This window comes from Myotis davidii, unplaced genomic scaffold, assembly GCF_000327345.1.
Source record: "Myotis davidii unplaced genomic scaffold, ASM32734v1 scaffold62, whole genome shotgun sequence".
NCBI lineage: Eukaryota > Metazoa > Chordata > Mammalia > Chiroptera > Vespertilionidae > Myotis > Myotis davidii.
In genome coordinates, this window is record NW_006295180.1 from 4,702,286 (window position 1) to 4,726,017 (window position 23,732).

General features: G+C 41.6%; 1 protein-coding gene across 1 annotated transcript in view; it reads left to right on the top strand.

The window, feature by feature from the left end:
* NEDD9 (neural precursor cell expressed, developmentally down-regulated 9) overlaps positions 1–23,732 on the top strand; it is a 45,273-nt gene that overhangs the window by 7,697 nt on the left and 13,844 nt on the right. The window contains exon 2 of the mRNA XM_015567797.1: positions 10,973–11,419. Coding sequence (XP_015423283.1) covers positions 10,973–11,419 — 447 coding nt within the window. The remainder of the gene's footprint in view (positions 1–10,972; positions 11,420–23,732) is intronic.

The window sequence follows — 23,732 nt, forward strand, 5'->3', positions numbered from 1 at the left end:
TCCCTTGAGTTCTCCTGGGATAGAACTTCCATGTTATTCTTTGATTCTCCAACCTTTTCACTCAGAGTTAAGTGTGATGAACACACCCTTGAATGGGGGTCAGGGGAGACAACAATAGGAATACAGTTAGCCCAACAGCATTCTTTCTCTTAATAAGCCCATTCACTGTGAAGCTGGAATTGCACACAGTCTCAGAGAGGCCCAGATGCCTCTGGAATATATCTCATTTCCTTGTAAAGATCACCTTGTCATTTAGAGAACATGTCTGTTGACTGAATCAAAGACTCTTATCAGTACCTATGTATCTTTTTTTCTCACAAATCCTAAACTCAACCAAGGCAGACCTGTTAGCAAGGTATGTACTTGCACACCTCTCTTTTATTTTTAGTTTAAATATATATGTAATTTCTGTGGGTATGTATCCATGTTTCAAAAACCCTAAAAATGGGACATATGGTCTGACAATGGGAAGGATATTTGAAACTGGGACTATCTTGGGAAGTTGAGGAACACATGGTCACTCGATCATCAACATGAGCTGCGACGGCCATCAGTCAACTGTCAAGAGCATTATCTCTTTTCCCTTATGTTAGCCTTTTGACAGCTTCTTTTATCTAAGAAGCTTTTTTAAAAAGTGGATGAAAGCAAGTTTTTTTACATTTACTTGTAAGTAACAAGGTGGTCCTTTTCTTTTTTCTTGAAGAAATAGGCATCTTTGGAAATGATGGAAAGCCTACTTTGCAGTGTGGGCTTGTGCAGAGAGCACCTGAGAGCATTAAGCAGCAGGGGATTGTATTTCAGTTGTTCTTGTTTCAAACCTGGTGAGGTAGCTCTGAGCCTCATAGCCTGCAGCGTCTGCCCAAGCCTCCTGCTCCCTTATTAAGATCTTAATTACAGACGCAGCTTACTTCATTGCTGGAGGGAAAGAATTTAGTTTCTCTGAACTGTGTCTGTTTTTTGGTGTGGCAGGTGTAATCATGATGAGATCATTGCTGGTTTATTTTCTTTTCCTGGAGGAATTTTTTTTTGAGGAGGAGGAGTACTGTTCTTAAGACAATTTCATGAGCTCATAATAGTGCAGTAATAACTGTGCTGTGCTTTTATAGAGACCCTTTCTTATGAAGAAATCGGCGTTTTGCATATATAATTTCATGTCTCCTCCTAATATTATTATAAAGAACTTGTTCATTATCCCCATTTTGAAGATGGGGAAACAGAGGCACAAAAGGCAGTGTGATTTTGTTGTCATTAGTCTTCCAATATGAGGACCAAGACTTGGCTGTTAATTCAGTTTAGTGTCCATTCCTCTGTCCAGGGTTTCTCATCATTGGCACTAGGGACGTTTAGGGCTGGATAAGTCTTTGTTGTGGGGGACTGTCCTGTGTCTTGCAGGGTGTTTGCCAGTGTCCCTGGCCTCTGCCCACTAGTACCACACACACACACACACACACACACACACACACACACCCCAAAAATGTTCCCTAGCATTGCTAAATGTCACCTGGGAAGACAAAATCCCTTCTAGTTAAGAATCACTGGTCTAGCCCTGGCCAGTTTGGCTCAGTGAATAGAGTGTCGGCCTGCGGACTGACAGGTCCTGGGTTTGATTTTGGTCAAGGGCATGTGCCTTGGTTGCGGGCACATCCCCAGTGGGGGATGTTCAGGAGGCAGCTGATCCATGTTTCTAAGTCTCTATCCCTCTCCCCTCCTCTCTGTAAAGAAAATCAATAAAATATATTAAAAAAATAAAAAGAATCACTGGTCTAATCTCCCCGACTTTCGTCTGCTTAAAAATAGTTGCCTTACTGGTTTGATGTGATAGAAGCGCAAAATACAATCGTAGATCTGTTTGCCATAATTTTATCATGACCAAGGCTGAGCTTTATGGAACAGGACCGAACCAAAAGGAAACTTCCCATTATATGCTTAGCACCAACTTGTTGAGCAAATACCTCAAAATACTAAGAAGCAGAAGGTCTCCCTCAGGTCACGTGTAAAACCATCAGGCCATGGGAAGACAGAGTTCAGAGAATTAAGTTTGCCATAGAGACAGTCTGATATATATATATTTGTCCATATAATGCATTTAGAACTGGGCCTTAAAGAAAGCTATTTTATTCCCATAAACTGGTGTATATCTACATGTGGGAGCTTATCTGTATACCTAGCCATTGAACAATGCATTTGGACGTTTTTCCTATCCCATTTGCTCCTATCATCTTTCTCCCTCTTCTAGTTGAGAAGCTGCAGTATCTAAAATTCTTTCTTGAAACACCTCTGAAGTTGCAATGGTGACAGCATGTGATTGCAACACCCTCTCAGCCACGTGTGCCGATCCATGTTTTAAAACTCTGAGGACCTCACAAGTGGGATACTAGCAATCAGGCTCCAAACCTAGGTCAGGGATATCTAAAAGAGTTCCAGTGAGCGCTGGCATCCAAGTTACATCAGTTGGGTTCTGGCTGAGAGACAGGCAACGGTTGCCAGGATGTGTATGTATTGGTACTGGTATTGTATTTAGATATTGCTACTGTATCATATACTTAGACTAGAGGCCTGATGCACAAAGGTTTGTGCAAGAGTAGGCCTTCCTTCCCCCGGCTGCTGGCACCGGCTTCCCTCTGGCACCCAGAACTGGGGCTGCTTTGCTCCAGCCACCGCCAGGCACCCACCCAGGACCCAGGCTGCTTTGTTCTGGCCCCCGCTGCCACCCACCCGGTTACCCCTGGTTCCCCGTCCTGTCATTACGGCATTATGGCCACAGGCCTTTTATAATATAGAATATAAATTAAGACCTTGGGGGCTGCATACCTTGGTGCAAATACTTTATTAGGTGTTATAACTTGTGTGTTTTGACTTCTGAGAAATGATGTGAGTTTTGAAAATATACTATAATGGAGTGGAGTCTCCTATTCCTTTATACAATTCTCATTTCACTTCCCTAAGTACCTGGAGGTTGGAGGGATTTGTCTAGACAGGCAGATAGATGTGATCCGGTGCCAACATTGTCATGTTGGCTGAAATCCAGATGGTTGTTTTATTGTTAATAAAACCTATCTTTTGGGTGAGTGGGTGTCAGACCTTCATCATTATATGGCGCCTGTCAGATTTATCTAGGGACAGAACCCTGAAAAGAGTTTGTGCCTGCCCCATGTTTTTGATCCTTTGCCAATAAACTATGCTTAAATCTATCAAAACCAGGCAACCTGGGACAAATGCTTATAAATTCCAAGGCTTACTAGCAACAGAACTAAATTCAAGATGGAAAAGATTCTCAGGAAGCACATCTTGGTCCAGTGGAAAAAAATCCTAGGTTAAGAGGGGACCCAGATGCTATTTCTGGCTCTGCGGCTAATCTAATAGAAGACCCTCTGGGTTGTAAAACAAGAAGGTTGGATTAAAATGATCTCTAAGACCCCTTCTTTGTCTGAAATTCTAGTCTAGTTGGTTCTGGTCAGGCTGTGGGTAACTTCTGGTTCCAATACTCACAGAAACCTTGGTGTCCGTCCACCTTCTTTAAGACACTCAGGAGTTGCTTAGATTAATTGCAAAGACCACAGAAGAGTGAGGAATTGAGCTCTTAAAGATACATACATTATTTATGATTTTTCTCAAATACTTTCATCAATCAAATTCATCCTCCATGACTGACAAAGAAATAATAGAAGGGGACTGTGACGTCACACACATACACTCACACGTGCATACCAACCTACCAGTCCTTTTGTCATTGTTTTTACATGAAAGAGAGAATTTGCTCTGGGCTCTTGTTGGTTTCCTGATAAACAAATCTCAGCATGTGAATGTTTTTGTCCTGTATCAACCTTAAATCAAGGGAGAATAGATGACATTAGTTCCAGGGCGGGAAAGGAAAGGAACCCAGAATTTAAAGAAACACTTTTTAAATCTCACATCTCCGCTGTCCATATCATGTTACCAAATCTGGCCAGACAGGTATTTCTGAAATCTAAATATCTAAATTTACAAAAAACATCAGATCTTCTCACCAACTCTTAAGAAGCAGTGTCACTTGGACATATGAACCACCAAAGTAATGCTGGGTTCTGAATGCTCCCTCATTGAATAGAAACAGGTCAATATGGAAGAGATGTTAGATTCCCAAACCTGGGAGCCTTATGGGCCATCACACACAGGGTGCACTCCATCCATGCATGTGGGGGCTGTTGCATGTCAAAGAGTATTTTGGAGAGTCGACTGTCTGATGTCACATTTTTAAAGTATCTCCCACTCAGAAATGCACAAAGAGAATGCTATGGATACAGTTCACAAGACTGGGAAATCTAAGAAAACTTAAGGACTTGTGGCAGAGTAAATGACATGAAGAATCAGAGAGGGTCCAAGGTACCCAGATACACTTTGTATCCATCAGAGGAATTTAGAAGCACTTTCCAAAAAATAAAAACAATTGGCTGAAATGTGGTCTAGGTGCCAGAACAGTCTTTGGTGGCAATATTGGATGCTCCTCACGTAATCAGCAGCACAAGGGACTCATGAGGCCAAAGAGGATTCTGCTGCTGCCTTTCTGTGACTAGTTCAGATCACATGATGAAAGTGTGTCAAATTGCAATTGATAAATATTGCTGAGAAACCACTTGGATGTGCTGTGTACCACATCTTCTAACTCCTGAACTTATAAGCTTTGTGTCTACTACTTAACAATCTCAAGAAAATTGTTAATTAGACATTCCTGATCATCCAATGAAAGAACCCAGGTGTAAACCAAGTATTCCAAGAAGCGAAATCCAGGCACTTGTAGATATCTATATGTTCTGATCATGACTGTTTCTTTCTTTTGGGAAATTCCACTTCCCTGATACCCTAAAGGTGATGGTGGGCGGAAGTCAAAGTGGTTTGATGACCCTCAGCCTGAAGCTGACTTTTGTCAGCAGGCACAAAAGCACACAAGCCTTTCTCTTCCCCTGTGTCCTCAGACTGACCTTGATGCTCATCCTTCAGCCACTTCCTTTAGAACTTATTTCCTTGACGATGGCCATTTCCTTCTGTACTGTGTCTCTCACGATCTGGCCTGCACAAAGTGTGTGTGTGTGTGTGTGTGTGTGTGTGTGTGTGTACGCGGGCACGCGTGCTGCATGCCCTGCCAGATCCCAAGGCTAAAGTTTAGGGGGTTGGGTACAGGAAAATCATGTTGTTGAGAATGTGGCAGCCCTGAGGCTGTGGCAGGAGCTCCTACATGATAAATATAGAATAAAGTAAAAATAATAAGAGGAAGCTGGGCCATTGATGATGCTATCAGTGCTAGTGGGGTGACACACGAGCCATTGTGTCTAACTTCTCTTCAAAGAACAGCATGAATGGTCATGGAAATTATAAGTCACACCTCTCTGTATTTGGAATAGCAGATAGTTTCCCTGGCCGTAGGAGTAATGAGCTTTCTTGACATTTCGATAGCAGTGAGGGGAAAAAAGGCAGGGAAGAGTGGGGGATGATGTGGGAGTTACCATGTGACCTACAGCTCTCTGTACCCACTGTTCTGGCTAGTTGTATAGTATTTTCTTCCCACTCCTTAGGCATAGCTTGGGAACCAGGAACAGCAGAAACCAAATGTTCTGGCAAAGTATGAATGTGCTTAGTCACCTGCTGCCAGATGTGGGTTGCTACATTGAAGGGAGAAAGGCTCTTATAGAAAACATTGTATTTAATCTGGCTGCGATGGTCAGTTCCTCTTGGCCTTCCTGTTTGCTCGGTGGTTGTGGACACTAGATTCAGGCTCCCCATCTACTTCATTATCCTGTTTTAATAGGGAGGGGCAGGCAATTTCCTGCTTGCTGTCTCCCACATTCTCTGGCTGTGAGGCTTGGTGACTTGGACACATCACTTATCTCTATGTCCCATTAGTTTACCTTCCCATGTCCATCTGGAAATTTTGACCAAATATCATGCTGATCTCTCTAAAAAATAATTTTACCCTCTCTGTAGAGAACCAAGAAATCCGATCCAGAACCAATTTCAATTTAGACATCTAATGAGTGTGTATTTTGTTTCAGACACTGGGCTATAAAGTTCTGAAAATGCCAAAGCAATAAGACAGTCTCCCTGGACTTCAAGGAGCTTCCAATCTTGAATTGGTTAATACAAGTTATACAGTAAGAACTACCATTACAGAAAATTGGGAAGAGACACGATTAGATAGGTTTTGTTAAGATAACTATTCTGGTTATGTGGAAGATAGATTTTGAGGTGGGAAGACCACCTCAAATGCAAGAAAACCATTGGGAAGCAATTGCCTTACTCCCCCGAAAAGTTGCTGAGGGCCTGAACTAGAAGTGGCAGTGAGAGGGGGAATGGGTCCAAACTGATTGTCAGGTTGTGAAGACACTCAGATCTCAGAGGTTTTCGGCTGCGTGCATAATGTTAACTAAGATAAAGCAGGAGAAAGGGAATTTTGCACTTGTTAATTTTGAAATAAAGAACCCATTAGACAATTGGAAATGTGGGATTGGCATGCAGAACAAACATCTGGGCTGGAGCTCTGGATCTGAGTGCTATCTGTGTTTAGATACCACCACCATGGATGAGATTGCCTGTAGGGAGCGAGACAAGTGCCAAGGAGACATCCCTTTGGAATATAACCACTTAAGGAATGAGCCAAATTTTGTTTAGCCTGTGATTGAAAGGAAGGTGAGTGGTCATGAGAACAAGAGAAGAGAGAGAGAAGTAGAAGCCAGAATAGTTTCAAGAAATATTGGGATGGGGATCCATGTGAGAGGCTGCTACAATTAGGGTCCCTTTGAACAGGACTTATGACCCTAAAGACCAATTAGAATCCTGATTAGAGCCACAACTTCTGTAGCATATGTATTTGACTGGATTCAATGCTGTCCTAATTCTGGAGCTGGAGACAGAAAGCCTGAATTCTTGTCCCAGCTCCATGTCCTTCTTGCCAGGTGACTTTGGCAAATCATTAACTTCTTGAACCTCGTTTTTCTCATTTATAAAGTGACAGAGTTTGACTATAGTTGTTTAAAGCTCCTCTGGCTTTCAAGTTCTGCGCCCCACTGTTTGGTGCTTTGCCAAGCTCAAGCTGCACTTCTAACTGCCAGCCTCTGGAGGCTAACCATCCAAATTAGATACAGAATTGTATAGCTCTCTTATCTCTCCTTGAGTTGTTTCTGTGTTGACCTTTCCTGCCATGGAGGTAAATATGGGGTGGGTGGGGGCGAGAAAGAGTAGGTCTGCCTTTCCTGGGTTTTTCTAAGATACTCAGATAACTACCTTCTGACTTTGTGGCCTTACGGACTCATACCTTTGCACTGAAGGAGAGGGTTCCCCCACCTTCACCTAGATAGCAGATTAAACTCTTAATTTGCCTATTTATAACTTGCATGTGCTCTTTTAAATGAGATGATTTGTGGTCTGGTTGAAGTTAATTTTGCTGTTATCATCTTACTGAACTCCTGCCCTACCACACCAAGTATTTTCAAAAGCCAAGCCCTTATCCATGTTCCCTCCCTTTTTGATGGGTTGTACTCTGCTAGAATCTAATAATACTTATTCAAAATTTGTCCAGTAATATCATTGTATTAGTATTAGTATTTTGCCTTAGAAGGTATCCTGAATGCAACAAGCAGTTTCATTATTGCTGCTTGTAGGCAGATACTCAACAAGAGGTTGCAATGCCTAGAACTCATTATCAATTCAAAGCATTATTGTTTTAAGAGATGGTTCTCCTAAATGTAACTGTGAGCAAGGGAAATATCAAATATGTATATATATAGTAGCATCATTAGAATAGGACCAGTCTTTGACAGAGAACTGAGAGGAGGCGAACAGGGTAGGGAGCCCAAGGTCAAAGTGCCATCCAGCAAATTAAATAGTCATAGTAACTTTCTAAGTCTCTGTCAGTGTTAAGGTACTTGACTTGAATTACCTCATTTAATCCTCATGGCAAACCCATGAGGTGGGTGCGGTTATTCACATCCTCATTTTATAGATGAGGAAGCTAAGGCACAAGGGATAGGTAGTCTGCCCAAGTTGCACAGTTAGGACACCAAATCCCAAGAATCTATTTATAGACCTGACAAGAAGAATTGGTCATCTTTAGAACTTTACTGAATGAAATATAGTGGAATTGAGCCCACTCAGGAGGACACTGTGTAGTAGAGCTAAGGTGGCTTAGAGTTCTAGAGATAGAATTGAACTGATACCACAGTTCTCCTCTCATCTGAGACACCAACCATGTGGCCTTAGGCAAATGATAAACTCCCCCCTCCGGCCCTGCCCTCCCCAGACCTGTTTCCTTGTCTGTAAAACAGGGAGGATGGGTCCAGGTGTCTCTAAAGTTCTCTGTAGCTGGAATCTTTTGTTTGGGAGAGTGGCTGGGTGTAGACGTTGGCTCTCTGTAGTTTGCATAGACATTAAATAATTCACTCCTATTTGGCCAAGACTAAGAATATCTATCCATGTGTGAGTTGTCAAGCTAGCAATGGGGTGCCTAGCACTAACAGTCATGACAAACTCTAAGTCCTGATCTCCATAGGCAGTAGGGAGGACTGCTTGGAAATCATGGACAACTAATCAGGAGAATTCACCCAGGCAGCTACATTAGAAAGGACAATAGGCTCTGAAAGTATTCCCAGAGAAGCAGATCTTGGGACACATCTAGAAACATTAGCGTGCTGCTTACCAGTTGGTGGGAAGGTCACTGGGACAGGAGACAAACCTTCCAGAACACCCTCACACAGGGACTTCTGCCTGCCTCTGATCACGCATGGTCTGTGCTCTACTTCAGTGCTTCATGAATCCCATGGCAGGGCCAACTCCCGAAGCCTCAGCTTACTTACTTATTCATGCTGATTAAGTCTGTAGCCTTCTGCCTTTCTATTGTTTTCTGTTTCTTTTCTTTCCTTGCTTTGAAGCCAGTATAATTACACAGCTATCCACCCTCAGTTCCCGTAGAACTGGCCCCTACTCTTTATCACTTCTGATTTCATCTTGGGGCCTCCTTACCAGCCATTCCCAGTTGTTGAATGGGCCCTGGAAAAAGGAACAGAGATTTAGGGTCAGCTCTCTCCCTGTTCAATAATTTCAGTCCACTCTGGGAAGTAATTTTCCTCAAATCATTTTAGTACAAACAACCAGAATCCTGTCTTCTATAATCTATGACTTTTCTTTTAAACTACAGAACATCTGAAAGATGAAAGAAGAGAAACAGAAGAGATATTGTGATTAGAACACATTCTTAAATGGCTCCTCAAAGCAGAATAAAATAATGCATGATTCTGTCTTTATTAAATGAACTTTTAATTGTTGAAAGGAACCCAAAGCTTCCTAGAATATAAATACTAAGTAAAGCGTTCACCTGGAACACAAACCCCTTAGTTTCCCTTTGGCTTCCCTCACTGCTCACCTGGGTACATTGACTTCCTGGAGCTCAAAACTTTCAGGAACAGACTTTAACCTTATCCTTAAAGAGCATCACTAGACTTCCTGCTACTGACCACTATGGCCTTATATCCTTTCCTTAGGTTAAGTAGTTGTGCTGACTAAAGAGTTTGGTGAACAGAGTAAACATGGGACCCCATCTCAACCACCAATCAGAGGGGAGATCCCTTATAGAGCACAGCCACTCCATAGTGGTGAACCAGCACACAGAGCAAGGCCTGCGGCTATGGGGCACCATACGGGGGAGATGATTAATGTGTGTCAGTTATAAAGGAATGCAAAGCATGAAACTCAAAGATCAAGTCCACATTTCTAGAGAAGAAAACAGGGCACAGAAGTCCAAACAACAACCTCAAATTCCACTATTGTGTAAAGTCACAAACATGTTCCATCCCTTCGGCAGCCCTTCCTCCCACAAATGGTCATCATTGCAGCAATTTCTAGTGCATCCAGGCATTTTAGTGGAGCTCTAGGGGGATCACTTTTAGTTTTCTGAGTGCTTGCAGTGAATTTACAACCCTCCCTGACTCCTCTGTGCTCTGGGAAGGAGCAGGCATGTGGTGATGGCTGCCATCATGCTGCGAAACATTACTAACGCCAAGAAATGAAATCTTTGGAGCCTTTGAAAGGCTTCCAAGAATGTCAGCACGTACTGCCTGCCCACTCTCTGCTGAATGCCTACTTTGGCTGTCTGCTTAGTACTGAATGTACCAGACAGGCCTTCATACAAAGAGAGAAAGTGTTTCGGGCCCCTGAAAGGGAAAGGCACAGCCTTTCTGATGTGAATGGCGAGACTCAAGGAAATAGTGGCACGGTGAGGAGGGGCCTTCAGGAAAGGTATGAATAAAAGACCAAAAGAGAAAGAAATGGCACCTACCCACATGTGAGACATTCTTTGTAGCTCCCTGCCATCTAATCTGGAGATGCAAATACTGTCACACTGTGCTCCATGCTTGATGGATCGTGGAGAAATGCTTGCTTGGAGATTCTCCCGTATCCAAGGACCTTATGATCAACTGAGAATGAGAATTTGTAAGTGCTGCCAAGGCATGTATAAGTGTACTTTTGTTTCCATTTTAACTCCGAATATAAATGCCATTCATACTGTTGGTTTTTAGGGATGTTCTTTAACTCTTTATGAAAAAAATTGAGAAATGTCAGTTGTAGTATATCTGAATATCTTGGAATATTTTCTTTCCTAAGCTGGCTTTGGGAGAGGAAGAAAAATGTTTTGTATAGGGAACCATCCTCTGACTCTTTACAGAGCTGCTCATAATTCCTTGGCACGGCATCGGCTGCGAGAGGAAAGAGCTCTTGTGGTGTTCTGAGCCTTTCCAACGAGGCAGTCTGATGTCATTGGTGGCAGACGCAGAATGTATGTATCTGTCTTTTGTCTGCACCATCTGTTTTTCTCCTTACAGGCAATCGTTTAGATTTATTCTTCTCTTCTTTCCAGGAGGTGTGCCTCTCCATAAGAGCATGAGCGTTAGGTGTTAAAGGGACTAAGCTACTATTCTAACATGATTCCCCTCTGTTCTTTCCTTCTTAGAATCTTATGGCAAGAGCCTTATATGACAATGTCCCAGAGTGTGCTGAGGAACTGGCCTTCCGCAAGGGAGACATCCTGACTGTCATAGAGCAGAACACAGGAGGACTGGAAGGATGGTGGCTCTGCTCCTTACACGGCCGACAAGGGATTGTCCCAGGCAACCGGGTGAAGCTTCTCATTGGCCCAGTACAAGAGACCTCCTCCAGTCAGGACCAGCCTACGTCTGGACTGATGCACCAGACCTTTGGCCAACAGAAGCTCTATCAAGTGCCAAACCCACAAGGTGCTCCTCGAGACATCATCTACCAAGTACCACCTTCCTACCAAAATCAGGGAATTTATCAAGTACCCACTGGCCATGGTACCCAGGAACAAGATGTGTATCAAGTACCACCATCAGTGCAAAGAGGCATTGGAGGGGCTAATGGTCCCCATTTTAGTAAAAAGGTGAGTGAGCAACTGACTGGATTTTTATTCCAATTTATTTTTTTCCACTGCACTCAGAGTAATAGAAATGTTCCCAAAATAAGAACTTGACCCTTCCAAGAAGTAAGTATGTCTTCCAAGTGGTAAGCATATCTAAATACCCTAGCTCAGCATTATTTTTGCATCATTTTTTTCATTCATTGGTCAGCAAAACTTTTTTGAATTCCTACTATGTGCCAACTATTGTTGATCCAAAGGCATCATGGATTCCTGTGCCATTCCAGGGCATACTGGATCATTAAGTTGTTTCCATCTTTCTGATAGATCTGCTTTTAGACCTAGGTTCTACCCTCAAATAGTTTCTAGTCTTTCTGTTTCCTCCCCCAAGTGGTACAAGGCACCAAATTTTGTACAAGCGCAGTGACGCAGCAGGGACCCTCCTTTCACCAAAAGCTGAGTCATGACCCCATTGGCCTGGCACACCAAGAGCCCACTAGAAGTAGAAGAAGCAAGGAAGCTGGGAGTGGGTCATGCCCAACCAACTTGTTCTGCAGTTACTGGCTTACAGTTTGATTCATTTAAAACACAGAGATACTTGTATTTAGAAAGGAGTCATCCTCTTATCCTTCAAGTGATTCCCATAATAATGTCTGAGCCAGTGGGTGAAAAGAGTGGAGCTAGGATATTTAGAAAGGCATCATGTTAAAAAGAAAATAAAAGAAAGGGAAGGAATGACCTCGTCAGCACTTTATATAATTCCAATGTGATGACAATTTGAGATAAATGGAAATGTGTCAACTGAATGACTTTTAAGCATCTAGTGTAGTTTTTATTCTTATGATGCAGTGACGAATTAAAAAGTGAGCCAACCCTTCACGATGCTTACATTGTAGTGTGTGACATAAGCAGACACTGTACTGTCAGTGCTGGGAAGGAAAAAATGTCAGTGAGCTTATGGGGGTAACAGCCATCACCAAGATGCTGCTGCTTACCTGAGTGTTAGAGGGAGAGCTTTTCTCTTTTGTTTACTGGCAAATTCCAAAGGCCTACAGGGGGTCCAGTGAGGTTGGTATTAAGAATGGCAAACTGAATGGAATAAGAAAAGACCTCTGAATTACAAGAGGAAAGATGCAGCTCTCTATGCCAAAAAGATCTTGTTGACTCTGAGAACACTACAGGCACAGGTGTCCTGCCTCAAAAAAATCTAATTCAAAGTCTGAATTTACAAATCCATATAAATTAGAGAATATCTATTTGCATGATAATGGAATCCTCTGTTGAAAAAAAATAGGGGGGAGGGGATTTGCAGTTGGATTTCTTAAATAACAAAGCCACAAATGAATCTTAATCACCTTCTAACACACAAAGTATGTTTCACAAAACACTTCTCAAGAACACGTGTTGCCTAAGCCCGGTGGGTGGTGGGTGTACATTAGGAGGAATTCCTCAAGAAGTGGTAAACAGCTTTCTGACTAGCGTTGCCCAAGACAATGATTCCTGTCTGCAGAGGATAGACTGGCCATGACCTTTCAAAGTCATTACCCCACGGACGTCAGATTCAAAGGGAAAGCCAAACCAGGCTCTGTCTCCAGAGGAGAACAAGAATAGTCGAAAGGTGTAACTATAAATAAATAACTTCTCTCATTCTTAGCGCTGGTTGTTTGCACCTTAAAAATAGCTCTCCCTTCATCTGAGCCTGTGCGAGGCAGACAGGGGAGACCAGAACAGGAAATGCTTGGCTGAGAGGTGGTGGGGTCTAAACTTTCATTACAGTTTACTTTGGCAGGAAGGTGACATGTTTTCTTTTTTAGACTCAACCTTTTTCATTCCAAGTCTGAAAAGTCTAAAAACCTCAGACTTCTTCCCATTTTATTGGCTGTTACAACACAGCAAATGCACTCCCTTACTCTCCAAGCCCAGGCCTAAGAATATGCATTTTAGTAAGCTCCTTGGCTAGTTCTGGGGGAGGTAGTCCAGGACTGCACTCCGAGAAGTACTGTAAAGGGGTGGACCATGTAGTGTATTGGGCATGTTCCAATCTGATTGTGAATTGGGACTTTCCATACTTAAAGATTCCCTTGATGTTGCAAACAGACTGTGGACTTCAGAAATGTTATCCACCACAGTTTTTTCTACTAATGAATCACTGAAGGAGGAAAAAAAGACAGTGAATTCTGCCTTCTATCACTTCAACTTTGCTCTCTGGGAAACTTCAGCCTCTACCCCCTTCTTACATCCCATCCACATGAAAAGACATTCATCACTCATTAAATCAGCGGTTAGGAAAAGATAATCATATAATATGATCCCCACCCTTTCGTGAAACAAGAAGACACATGAGTACTGTGGAAAAGCATGGGCTTTGGAGTTAGGCCACTCCTGGTTCTATTTCTTCATAGCTATTCTTCCTGGGCAGGTCTCTGAACTTCTTCAGGTTTTGCTCTCTTCATCTGTACAATGGGAATAATCATAGGGTTGCTGTGAGACTTAAATGAAGCAATACATAGAAAGGACCTGGCACAGTGCTTAGCATAGCAAGGGCTTAAAAATATTAGTTCCCCTCGCCTTGTCCTTTCCCTTTACAGTTTATTTTGAACTGCATCAGCCCTGTTTGTGTTTCTCACTCTACACCAAATATGCAAATACTTTTTAAAAATATTTTTTTTATTGATTTCAGAGAGGAAGGGAGAATGAGAGATAGAAACATCAATGATGAGAATCATTGATCAGCTGCCTTCTTCATGCCCACTACTGGGGAGTGAGCCTGCAACCTGGACATGTGCTCTAACCAGGAATCAAACCATGACTTCCTGGTTTGACGCTCAACCATTGAGCCACATTGGCTGGGCTATGCAAATACTTTATTGCTAACATCGACTGCTCCCTTTCAGTGTGTGCCTCTCTTTTTGCTTCTATAAGATTTTGGCACAGAGTGGAAAAGAGCTCCCAAAGTTATCTGGAAACCATATACCCTGACACCTTTACTTAATTTCACTGGTCATTTCACTCTGGGTTCTGTGTGCAAGACCATTTTATCCATTAGGCATTGTGGGCAGAATGCCCAGGGCCTATGAGAATGTTTGAGAGCTGAATGAAAAATTTGGCTCCAAAATATGAAAGGGGAAAACTACAAAATAGAAATTAATAAATACTTAAACAAATGTGTTTATTAATTTGCAGACAGATGTGTAGAAAACAATATCATGTCAATCTCATTGCTACATTTAGGGCTCATAATTAATTGATTATATTTAAAAATAAATTGTAGGTTTGATTTTTCTCACTTTGCAAAGATTTCTAAATATTCCTTGTGATTTCCAAGAACTCAGAGGCAATTCTAAATTAAATGAGTTACTCATAGCCCAGTGATAGTGAACCTTTTGAGCTCGGCGTATCAGCATTTGAAAAACCCTAACTTAACTCGGGTGCCGTGTCACATATAGAAATTTTTTGATATTGGCAACCATAGTAAAACAAAGATTTATATTTTTGATATTTATTTTATATATTTAAACGCCATTTAACAAAGAAAAATCAACCAAAAAAAATGAGTTCGCATGTCACCTCTGACACGCGTGTCATAGGTTCGCCATCACTGTCATAGCCCAATAATTTGAAAAGCTGAGTTTTTAAAAGCAAAAATTCTACTTAAAATGGGAGTACGGTTTGGAATAGAGCCCCCAAACCTACGAAGCCCAAGGTCTACGAAGGTCTAACACAACCTCATTTCTCTACTTCAAAGATCAGTAAAACTGCCCTTGAGTTCGTCCCTTTCATGCTTGATCTTCACAGGGAATCACTTGTGTTTCTCTGGTTATGTTTGGACATGTTGCCTTTATTCTAACTGGTGGGATTAGATTTGCTTTGAGTCCTTCTGAAGATGAGTATGGGCTAAATTATTAACTCATTGAGGCAAGCAGGGGCCATGGCTGCCTCTTTACTGCTATATGCCAAGTTCCCCACAAAATATCAGCACCCAGATAACACCCAATGAGGAAGGCCAAAGCAAGAAATGAAGCGTTTAATTTGAATTGACCTTTAAATAAACTGAAAAGTGGTTCTGATCTTATCACCCATTCACCATCACACACTGTTCAAATCCCATGGTTCAGCTCATTACCTTCTGTTATGACATATGTCAAATTATACGTGGTAGTTTTCCCCCAGAAGGGTCTTGGAGAATGTCACCATCTGTTTTCCGTAACCATATCTACCTATACCCAACAAATGAGCATCCAAAGTGTGATTGATGTATAGTTCAGCTTGTCTGAGGACCTCACTTTTATGCATTTTGCCCAGTTTAGACAACAATATTAGTGAACTCTTCTATAGTAACCTAAAGAGGAAAAGTACACTTTTTCTCCGGAGGGGCATGCTGTTATGTTTTCTCCTTTGGGTATGCTGTTATTTCCCTAGAATGCCTTTACTCTGTTCTATCTGTAAACTCCTATTCATCCTTTAAAACCCATTTTAATGTTCATCTCCTCTGTGAAGCTTTCTCTCTGTACCCCAGCAGTGTCTACCTCCTCTATGGCTCCAAAATATGTTCTACATTTCTCTTAATCTCAAGCTCATGGGCTCATTAAAACTCTAGTAGTCTGCCATTATCACGTGTATAATGGGCTAGGCTGGGGCAAGTACTGCTTCAGGGGTGGCACTCAGAAAACTCAAGTAATATTAAAATTTATCCAGACCCCATTACATTGCTGACCTTCCAAAATGGGACGCAGCCATATGTTGGCAGGAAATGATTCAAAGATTTTAGCCAGGTCTTCGCAGCCCATTCCTGAAAGGTAATATAAGAACCAGAAATAGATTAACTACAATGTTTGTACCTTCTTAGACACTGAGTCATCATAAATTACACACACACACGCAGACACACACGTACACACACATACACACCCATAGCCATTGATTGGTTAAAAACAGAGACCTTCCCTTATTGGGATTGAAAGCATTGTGAAATCTGGTTGCCCAGAGCAACACTCAGTTACTAGCCAACTAACTGCTATATATTAGCTGTATGATTTGTCCACCGCCAAGTAAAAATAGATTTAGAGGAAATGAAAGCTCCCAGAGAAAATAAACTCTGACTTCACCTCACTTTCTTTTGTTCCCTTCCTACACACACATACACACACACACACACACCACATACACACCCTGAAAAATAACAGTGTTTGACAGAACTGAAGGTACCTCTAGTTTCGTCACTTATAAATTCAGTCAAGTACAACCATGTTCCAGAATTGTACATTACTGTATAAAAATCATCCTAGTTTAAATGAATTTATTTCCTCAACACGTGGCTTTTGGGACTATGCAGAGAAGTGAACTTTTATTTAATATCTCTACCCTCAAGAATCAAGATAAATTTTAAATCTTGCACAAAATTTGAAGTCCTTGAGCAATTCAAGGGCAGGACTTGATGAGCTCACTTTGGAAATGAGAAGTATCTCTTCCCAGTAGAGTCACCCACGCCAGTAGAATGAGCAAACTGTAATATCTCCTTAAAAATGAACAAAGGTCCTTTTTGTTTGATCAATGCCAAGGCCTTCAAACTCAGTTTCAATTTGTTATGAAGCTCAGAGATAATGCATATTTCTAAGAGTGCATTAGTAACTTCTTATAAACCCACACCAAAGCAGACAGAGGTAATCTTCCTTCTTTTTCAATGATTTCATGCTGAGTGACTGTGCTTATCAGAGTGAATAGGTCAGATATTGTGTGTAGAATGATGTCAGGCTAAGTGGTTAAACTCTATTTGTGAGGGAGAAGAAAAGAATACATTTATTTATTTGATTGGATGATGAAATGCAAACTTAGTACTGGTTGCACTCATCTTTGAAAACGGACTTGTGTGAGTACATTGGGCAAAATGCAGAGAGGGGTGCCATCAGAACATACTGGGTTCTAAATAGCTGTGCCACAAACCTGGTTGCCAAGGTTCGCTTCTAGAGGGGTATGTCTTTCTTAAAAGTTATAACCCCAGTAACATTTGAAGAGTACAAAGGAGCCTCTCTTTCAAGGGACCCCAGAGTCAATCAGTTTTTGAAGCAAAGGCGCCTTTAGCAATGCCATAATCACATCTGACTTATTTGGATAATTTTTATAGTATGTGTTTCATACAGCCTGGTGCTTAAACCAGTTATTTATCAGAATAATTATTTGTCTTCACATATACCACCAATCAACTGTGCAGCATTTAGAATGTTATTAAGTTACTCATTTTTCAAGATAATTTTAGATCTAAAGTGGGCATGACTCAATGGTGCCTTTGAGCTTTGGCTCCATGTTAGGGACATTATATCCATAACCTCATCTAATCCTCTCAGTAGCCTCATAAGGTGTTCCATACAACCTTCACTTTACAGGGAGGGAGCTGCGGTCTGAGGAGTAAGTTAACTTGCTAAAGGACATAATTCTAGTAAGCGGCAGGATTGATATTTGAGCCTGCGTCTGTCTGACTCTGAAACTAATGATTTTTACATCCCAGCTAATGGTTGATGTTGCCAAGCCCTAAAATAAGATGGCATATTTAGACACTTCATTAGCAAGTCCAGCTCACCAGAATCCTGGGTGCTAAATAGCATCCTGTTGGCCAGTAAGAATTCAAGTCACTCCAGAAGGTTCCCACCTCAGATGCTTAGAGTCACCTCGAAGCTGAGGGAATCTGAGTAAGAGATGAAGAAATGCCCACCTCCCCGCTGCAGTGGTCAGTTTCGTGGCAGGCTGACCCAGAAGTCCTGAGCGGCCATGAAGCTGATGCAAAGTCTGTGGGACATGGCTGAGACTATTGCTATGTTGGCTTTCTCTGCTGCTGAAAATAATCTTTTCAAATAACTTCAGATTGCTTCAAATGGAAACTTCATTTAACCAGGCATAGTTAAATCTCCCAGATTGGGCTTGCCAGTAAAAGGGGCACCCCAAAAAATAAGAGACCCAGATCTTAGGTTTTGCTTCTCATATAAGGAAGTAACTTTCTTTGGGAGTGTTTGTGAAATTAGAAGAGTAGTAAATTTTTAACATGTCTTATGAGTGTAGGCAACAAGACATGCTGTGGGCCCAGCTAACTACCAAGGTTCTCATTCACTCCTCTGTCATTAATGAGCTGAATAACCTCTCTGAACTTTAGCTTCCTCAACTGTGAAATGGGGAATAAGGCTGGATTGTTTTTAATGGTTTTTGCTAAAATTTTATGATCCAAATATCCTTATCTGATTCTTTCACAGAGTTGCTTGAAAAGTTTAATGAAATGACCTGGACTCAAAATTTTTTAAACAAAAGACACTCAGATGTTGATGTAAATTTCAGTTGACCCCAAAGTGTTGGCAAATCCTTCTTACTCTTCCTCTAGGATTCAATCCACCTTCCTAGAAACCACAGTCTCCTTTAGAAGATAGAACCATGTCTGTAGAAAGCAGGGAGCAGGCAGGAACAGAGAGAGGTGGTTTGGGGTTTGCTAAGCCAGGGAGAAAGAGTTGGCAGACCAGCTTCCATACCTGGTCTGGGTATTAAGAACTCTTCTCTCTTTTTTGTTACAAAGAGCTAAGAAAGTACTTCATACTGGAACTCATTATTTTCTGCCCATTTTCCTCTTTAATCCTGTTGGGTGGGCAGAGGCTCTTGGTGGGTCTGATGTTTCTTGAAGCGACAACCCTGGGTCAGCTCCCTTCAGACCTGGCACTAAACTCTGCCACGTGGTCAGTTTGCTCCATCAGCCAGCCTCCCTTTCCTCCCAGTTAAGCTGTGGGAGGTCTCCTATTTAAGGAAGGAACGATACCCATGGGCATTTGGGTCCAGACATTTTCATTCCTTGATTTCTTTCCATAATTATATCCCCTTTAGGGCATCTGTGGACATCTCTCTAAAATCCACTTCAAAAATCTAGATTTAGTGTTTAGTGTCCTGTTGAATTTATTTGGACATCAAAAGAACCAAAATGCTTGTGCCTTTTCTAGTTTTCATTCAAAGAACATTCTGGTTCATGGGATATTTAAAAAACAGCTTTGCTATAGCCAACTGTCACGGGCTGTATTAGGCTTTGTCCAGAGAAAGACCAAACTACTTAGGAACCCAGACGTCATTTCCCATCATGTTCTTTCACATTAAAGAGCTTCTAACTGCTCTTTGGCGCTTGGTCACTCCATAACTAAATATTGCTTTAGCACTCACTACACAAAGAGCTTCCTGAAAGCAGCAGGGGAGACGTGCTAGGGCCTTAACAATCAGGGCACTGTTTCCATTGAGTGGTTCGCCGCCCAAATGCTGTGTCAAATGAAAGTGACCCAAGAGCCCCGTTCCACTTTTGAGCTTTCAGTGGTTGCTTTTTCCTCATTTGAAAAAGAGATTGGCCGTAATTTAGATGTGTCTAACAAAAGGCATAGTTCTAGCATAAAATTAAACATAAAAATGTCTTTAAAGGAAAGTAAATTGCTTCCCAAAAACAGAGAGAAAAACCTTGATGAGTACAAGATAAGCATTAGGAAGGGTTAACCATGGCCATGGCCCATGAAGGTGGCCAGACACAGTTTTCATTGTATTGTTGCTATGCAAGTAAATAAATGAGCTCACTGCTACACCCAAGCTGGGCAGAGAGAATTTACAGAGAATTAATAAATCCAGTGTAGGAAACATGTGGCTTTTTCTCTGGTCATAGAAAAAGCAACTAGTAATCTTGGATTTTAAACCAACAAATTTCTATAACTTTGCAGTTTCTGAATATTGGATCCAAGTTCTAATGGGCGGACAGTGATAATAAGGATGTTTCTTTTCCTAGGATTTTCTTCAAAGGGAAAGGATCAGATCGTTCCTGGGCTTGAAGACAAAGAGGTTATTATATTGTGGTGGTTCTGTTAATGCTTTTTAAGGGCATTTAAGTGAAATAAGTCCTTTCCAACAGGCAGTTTTAGAAATCTAAATACTCTTATTAATGCATGAAACTCAGAGATAAAAATAAATAAATAAAGTCTAAAATTCTAAGTAAAACAGGGGATGTGGGGGGATTAGAGATAGACAGGAAGCAATCTAATTTTACTTCCCACATATGCCAAGAAAAATGCAAATAGATGGCTGCTAACCAGTGAAGCCCACTTTTGAATTCTGACAATCTGAAGTACTGCTAATGTCGAGGTTATAAATATGTACTGTAATCAGTATGGCACAGTGGCACTTTTTAACTTGTCATCAATTATTCATTATATTTCCTGAGCACCACCTGGGTTGCCTAGCTCTTGAGTAGGCCTGGGGGCCAAACACCAGGAGCTGGTCACACACATTCATGCTCTGCTAGATGCATGGGTACACTCCATTGGTCAATTATCAGGGCTTGATCTAGATATTTTTGTTGTTGTTGCTGCCTTTATCCTTCCTTGGGGTTGCTGGTAGCATGGTAGGAGGGAAGTCAAAACGGGGACAACTATTGGAAGAGAGAGATGAGAAGTTGTGATAAGCCCTAACCGGTTTGGCTCAGTGGACAGAGTGTCAGCCTGTGGACTCAAGGATCCCGGGTTCGATTCTGGTCAAGGGCATGTGTCTTGGTTGCGGACACATCCTCAGTGGGGAGTGTGCAGGAGACAACTGATAGATGTTTCTCTCTCATCGATGTTTCTAACTCTCTGTCCCTCTCCCTTTCTCTCTGTAAAAAATCAATAAAATATATTAAAAAAAAAAGAAGTTGTGATAAGTAGAAGTAGGTTGGTGGTAGAGCTGGCATCAGAAAAACGCACAGCAGACATGGCAGGGCCAGAAACTCTAAGAATTAGCTTTTGCAGGATTTTGGGGGGGCAAGGAGGATCTGACTTCATGAATGGCACACCTGCCCCTTCCCCCTTCCCTCAGCGCTCTATTGGATTGTCAGCAGGCAGTTGAGAAGCTGAAGTTCTAAACGCAGGGCCTCTGCTGCTGAGATGCCCCAATCCCAGGCCCCCACCAGCTCTTCTTTAAGGAGGCACGGTGATGCCCAAGGAAAGAAGCCCCTAAGCAGACTTGCTGAGGCCTTGGAACAAGTGATCCCATGTGAGCACAAGTTATCTCATGAGAAGTATCTTGCTTTTAGATATTCAGATAGGTATGCGCCCTACTTCTTGGTGAGATCCTCTTGACAAACCCAGCTTGTGATCTTCCACTGAAAAGGCCTTACCTGAAGAGAAATTCAATAAAGTGCCCTGGGTTTTGGGCCTTGCCATCTTTCTCTTGGATAAAATCTTTATCTCTAAGCCTTATAAAGCATGTTTTCTCCTGGGGTTTTCCACTGGAGTGTCTTAGGCTGTTAGGGTGATACACGTGACAATGGCAACACTGATATGACCAAGTAAAATAGTAACCCAAGTAAAGCTGCTGATGGTTATCAAGGGCCAAAGTCTCTTGCCATTTACTGCTTTGATTTAAAATTCCCATTGTCTTGAAGACCTCACTAGGAACACTTCATGCATTTGTGAAGATTAATTTCTATCTGACTTAAATCTAAGAATAATTACATTTTTCTCTCCCATCATTTAATTGTGAAACATTTTGAAGCAAATGGCCTTCAAATCTATCATTAAGACACAAACAACATCCTCATCATATTAGGAAGAAAACAACAATAGGCTGTTGTCTGTCTTCTTTCCCATCTCATGCATTCCTGGCTATCTTTGACTGTGTGGTGGACATTGTATTATTGAGATATTTACAGAAATCACTTTAAGAAATCCTATAAAGATGTTCTCAACTTCGAGAGTGGGTTTTATTTCCTTTTTTCAGCCTAATAGGCATACAAAATTCTAATTTCAGACATTGAGATATTCTTGCCAATCCTCATGACTAAAACCTAGTCTCAGCCTATGCAAGGGTGAGTTCAGTTCATTTGTACTTTAGCATGCAGCCCTTAAGGTCCCAACCCAAAGTGGGGCATGGTTATCAGGGTCTCTGCCTTGGTAAGCCACTACCTAACATTCATATCCCCCATCACCCAGACGAGCTATAAAAAACACAAGGTAGCATCGGAGACAACAGCAAATGTCCTCAAGGAAAATGCAACCTCAAAATTTGGGCTTACAGAGAATTAATAAATCCAGTTCAGGAAACATGTGGGCTCTATGAATTCCTTCTCTACTTCCAAATTTGGACCCGGTAATTCTTTATTATCTTTTAACTCTTTGATGCTATTAAGAAGATTTTTAATATCTTTTTCTCACTTTCTTAAGCAGTCTCTGATAGAATGTTTGACCTAAATGACTTAGTTCACAATTTTAAGTCCATAGGCAAAATAGGTCAACCTAGATAACAATTATATTAAAAAGAGCTAAGGCTTAAGGGTTTACTCTATGCTGAGTACTTTCTGAACTTGATCTCATTTAATGCTCATAATATCCTATTAGTATTTTATTATCATTTTACTAATGAGGAAACAGCTTAGAATGAACAAATACCTTGGTCATGTTCTCACAGCTAGTAAGTGGTAGAAACAGGGTTTAGATCCAGCTCTGTCTGAGTCCAGCTGATATTCTTAATCACTCCCCTCATCAGACCTAATCCTTTTGATGACCTAGGCCCAATGTGGCCATGACCTCTGCTACACAGCTGCCCATGACACAGGCCTGTCGCATATTCTCATAACTAGAAAAAGCTTGACCCCTGTTCCTTTCTATTGTATTTTCCTTCTGATGTTAAGGTAAAAAGCAGAGTTAGTTTTTGTTTCTTTTTTGCACAACTCCGCATATGTTTCTGGCTTGCGGCTGAAAAGAACACAGGTGTTTGTGTCTCATGCAGGCTCTAAATTTGGGGAAAGGAAATCATCTAGTGCCCCAAGTTGGCCTCTACCAGTGGTTTGCACCAAATGCAGTACAGGTGATCATTTTCCCATGGGTCCGGATTTCTCAGCTTTATCTAACAGTCACTCTATTTCCTCACTTGCCCAAAGCTACCACGCACGGCTGGTAAGACACAGTTCTACCCCTTTGTCCCTTGGATCCCACTCAACCTAAAGCATAACTCACCTGGAAACCAGTCTTATCCTATACAGGCAGACCTTGTTTAGTATACTCTCTAGTTCCATATCATCTTGCTAAGAAAAGCCTTGAGTTTTTCCTTAGTTTGTTAATACATTCAGTCAATGCATTATTTAAGATCTGCTATATTCAAGACACAGTGCGGGGCCTTTAAACTGCTGTTTATATACAAATGAGGAAGAGGCCCTAGCTGGGTAGCTCAATTGGTTAGAGCATCATCCTGATATGCCAAGGTTGTGGTTCAATCCCTAGTCAAGGCACATATAAGAATCAACCAATGAATGCATAAATAAGTGGAACAACAAATCAATGTTTCTCTCTCTCTCTCTCTCTCTCTCTCT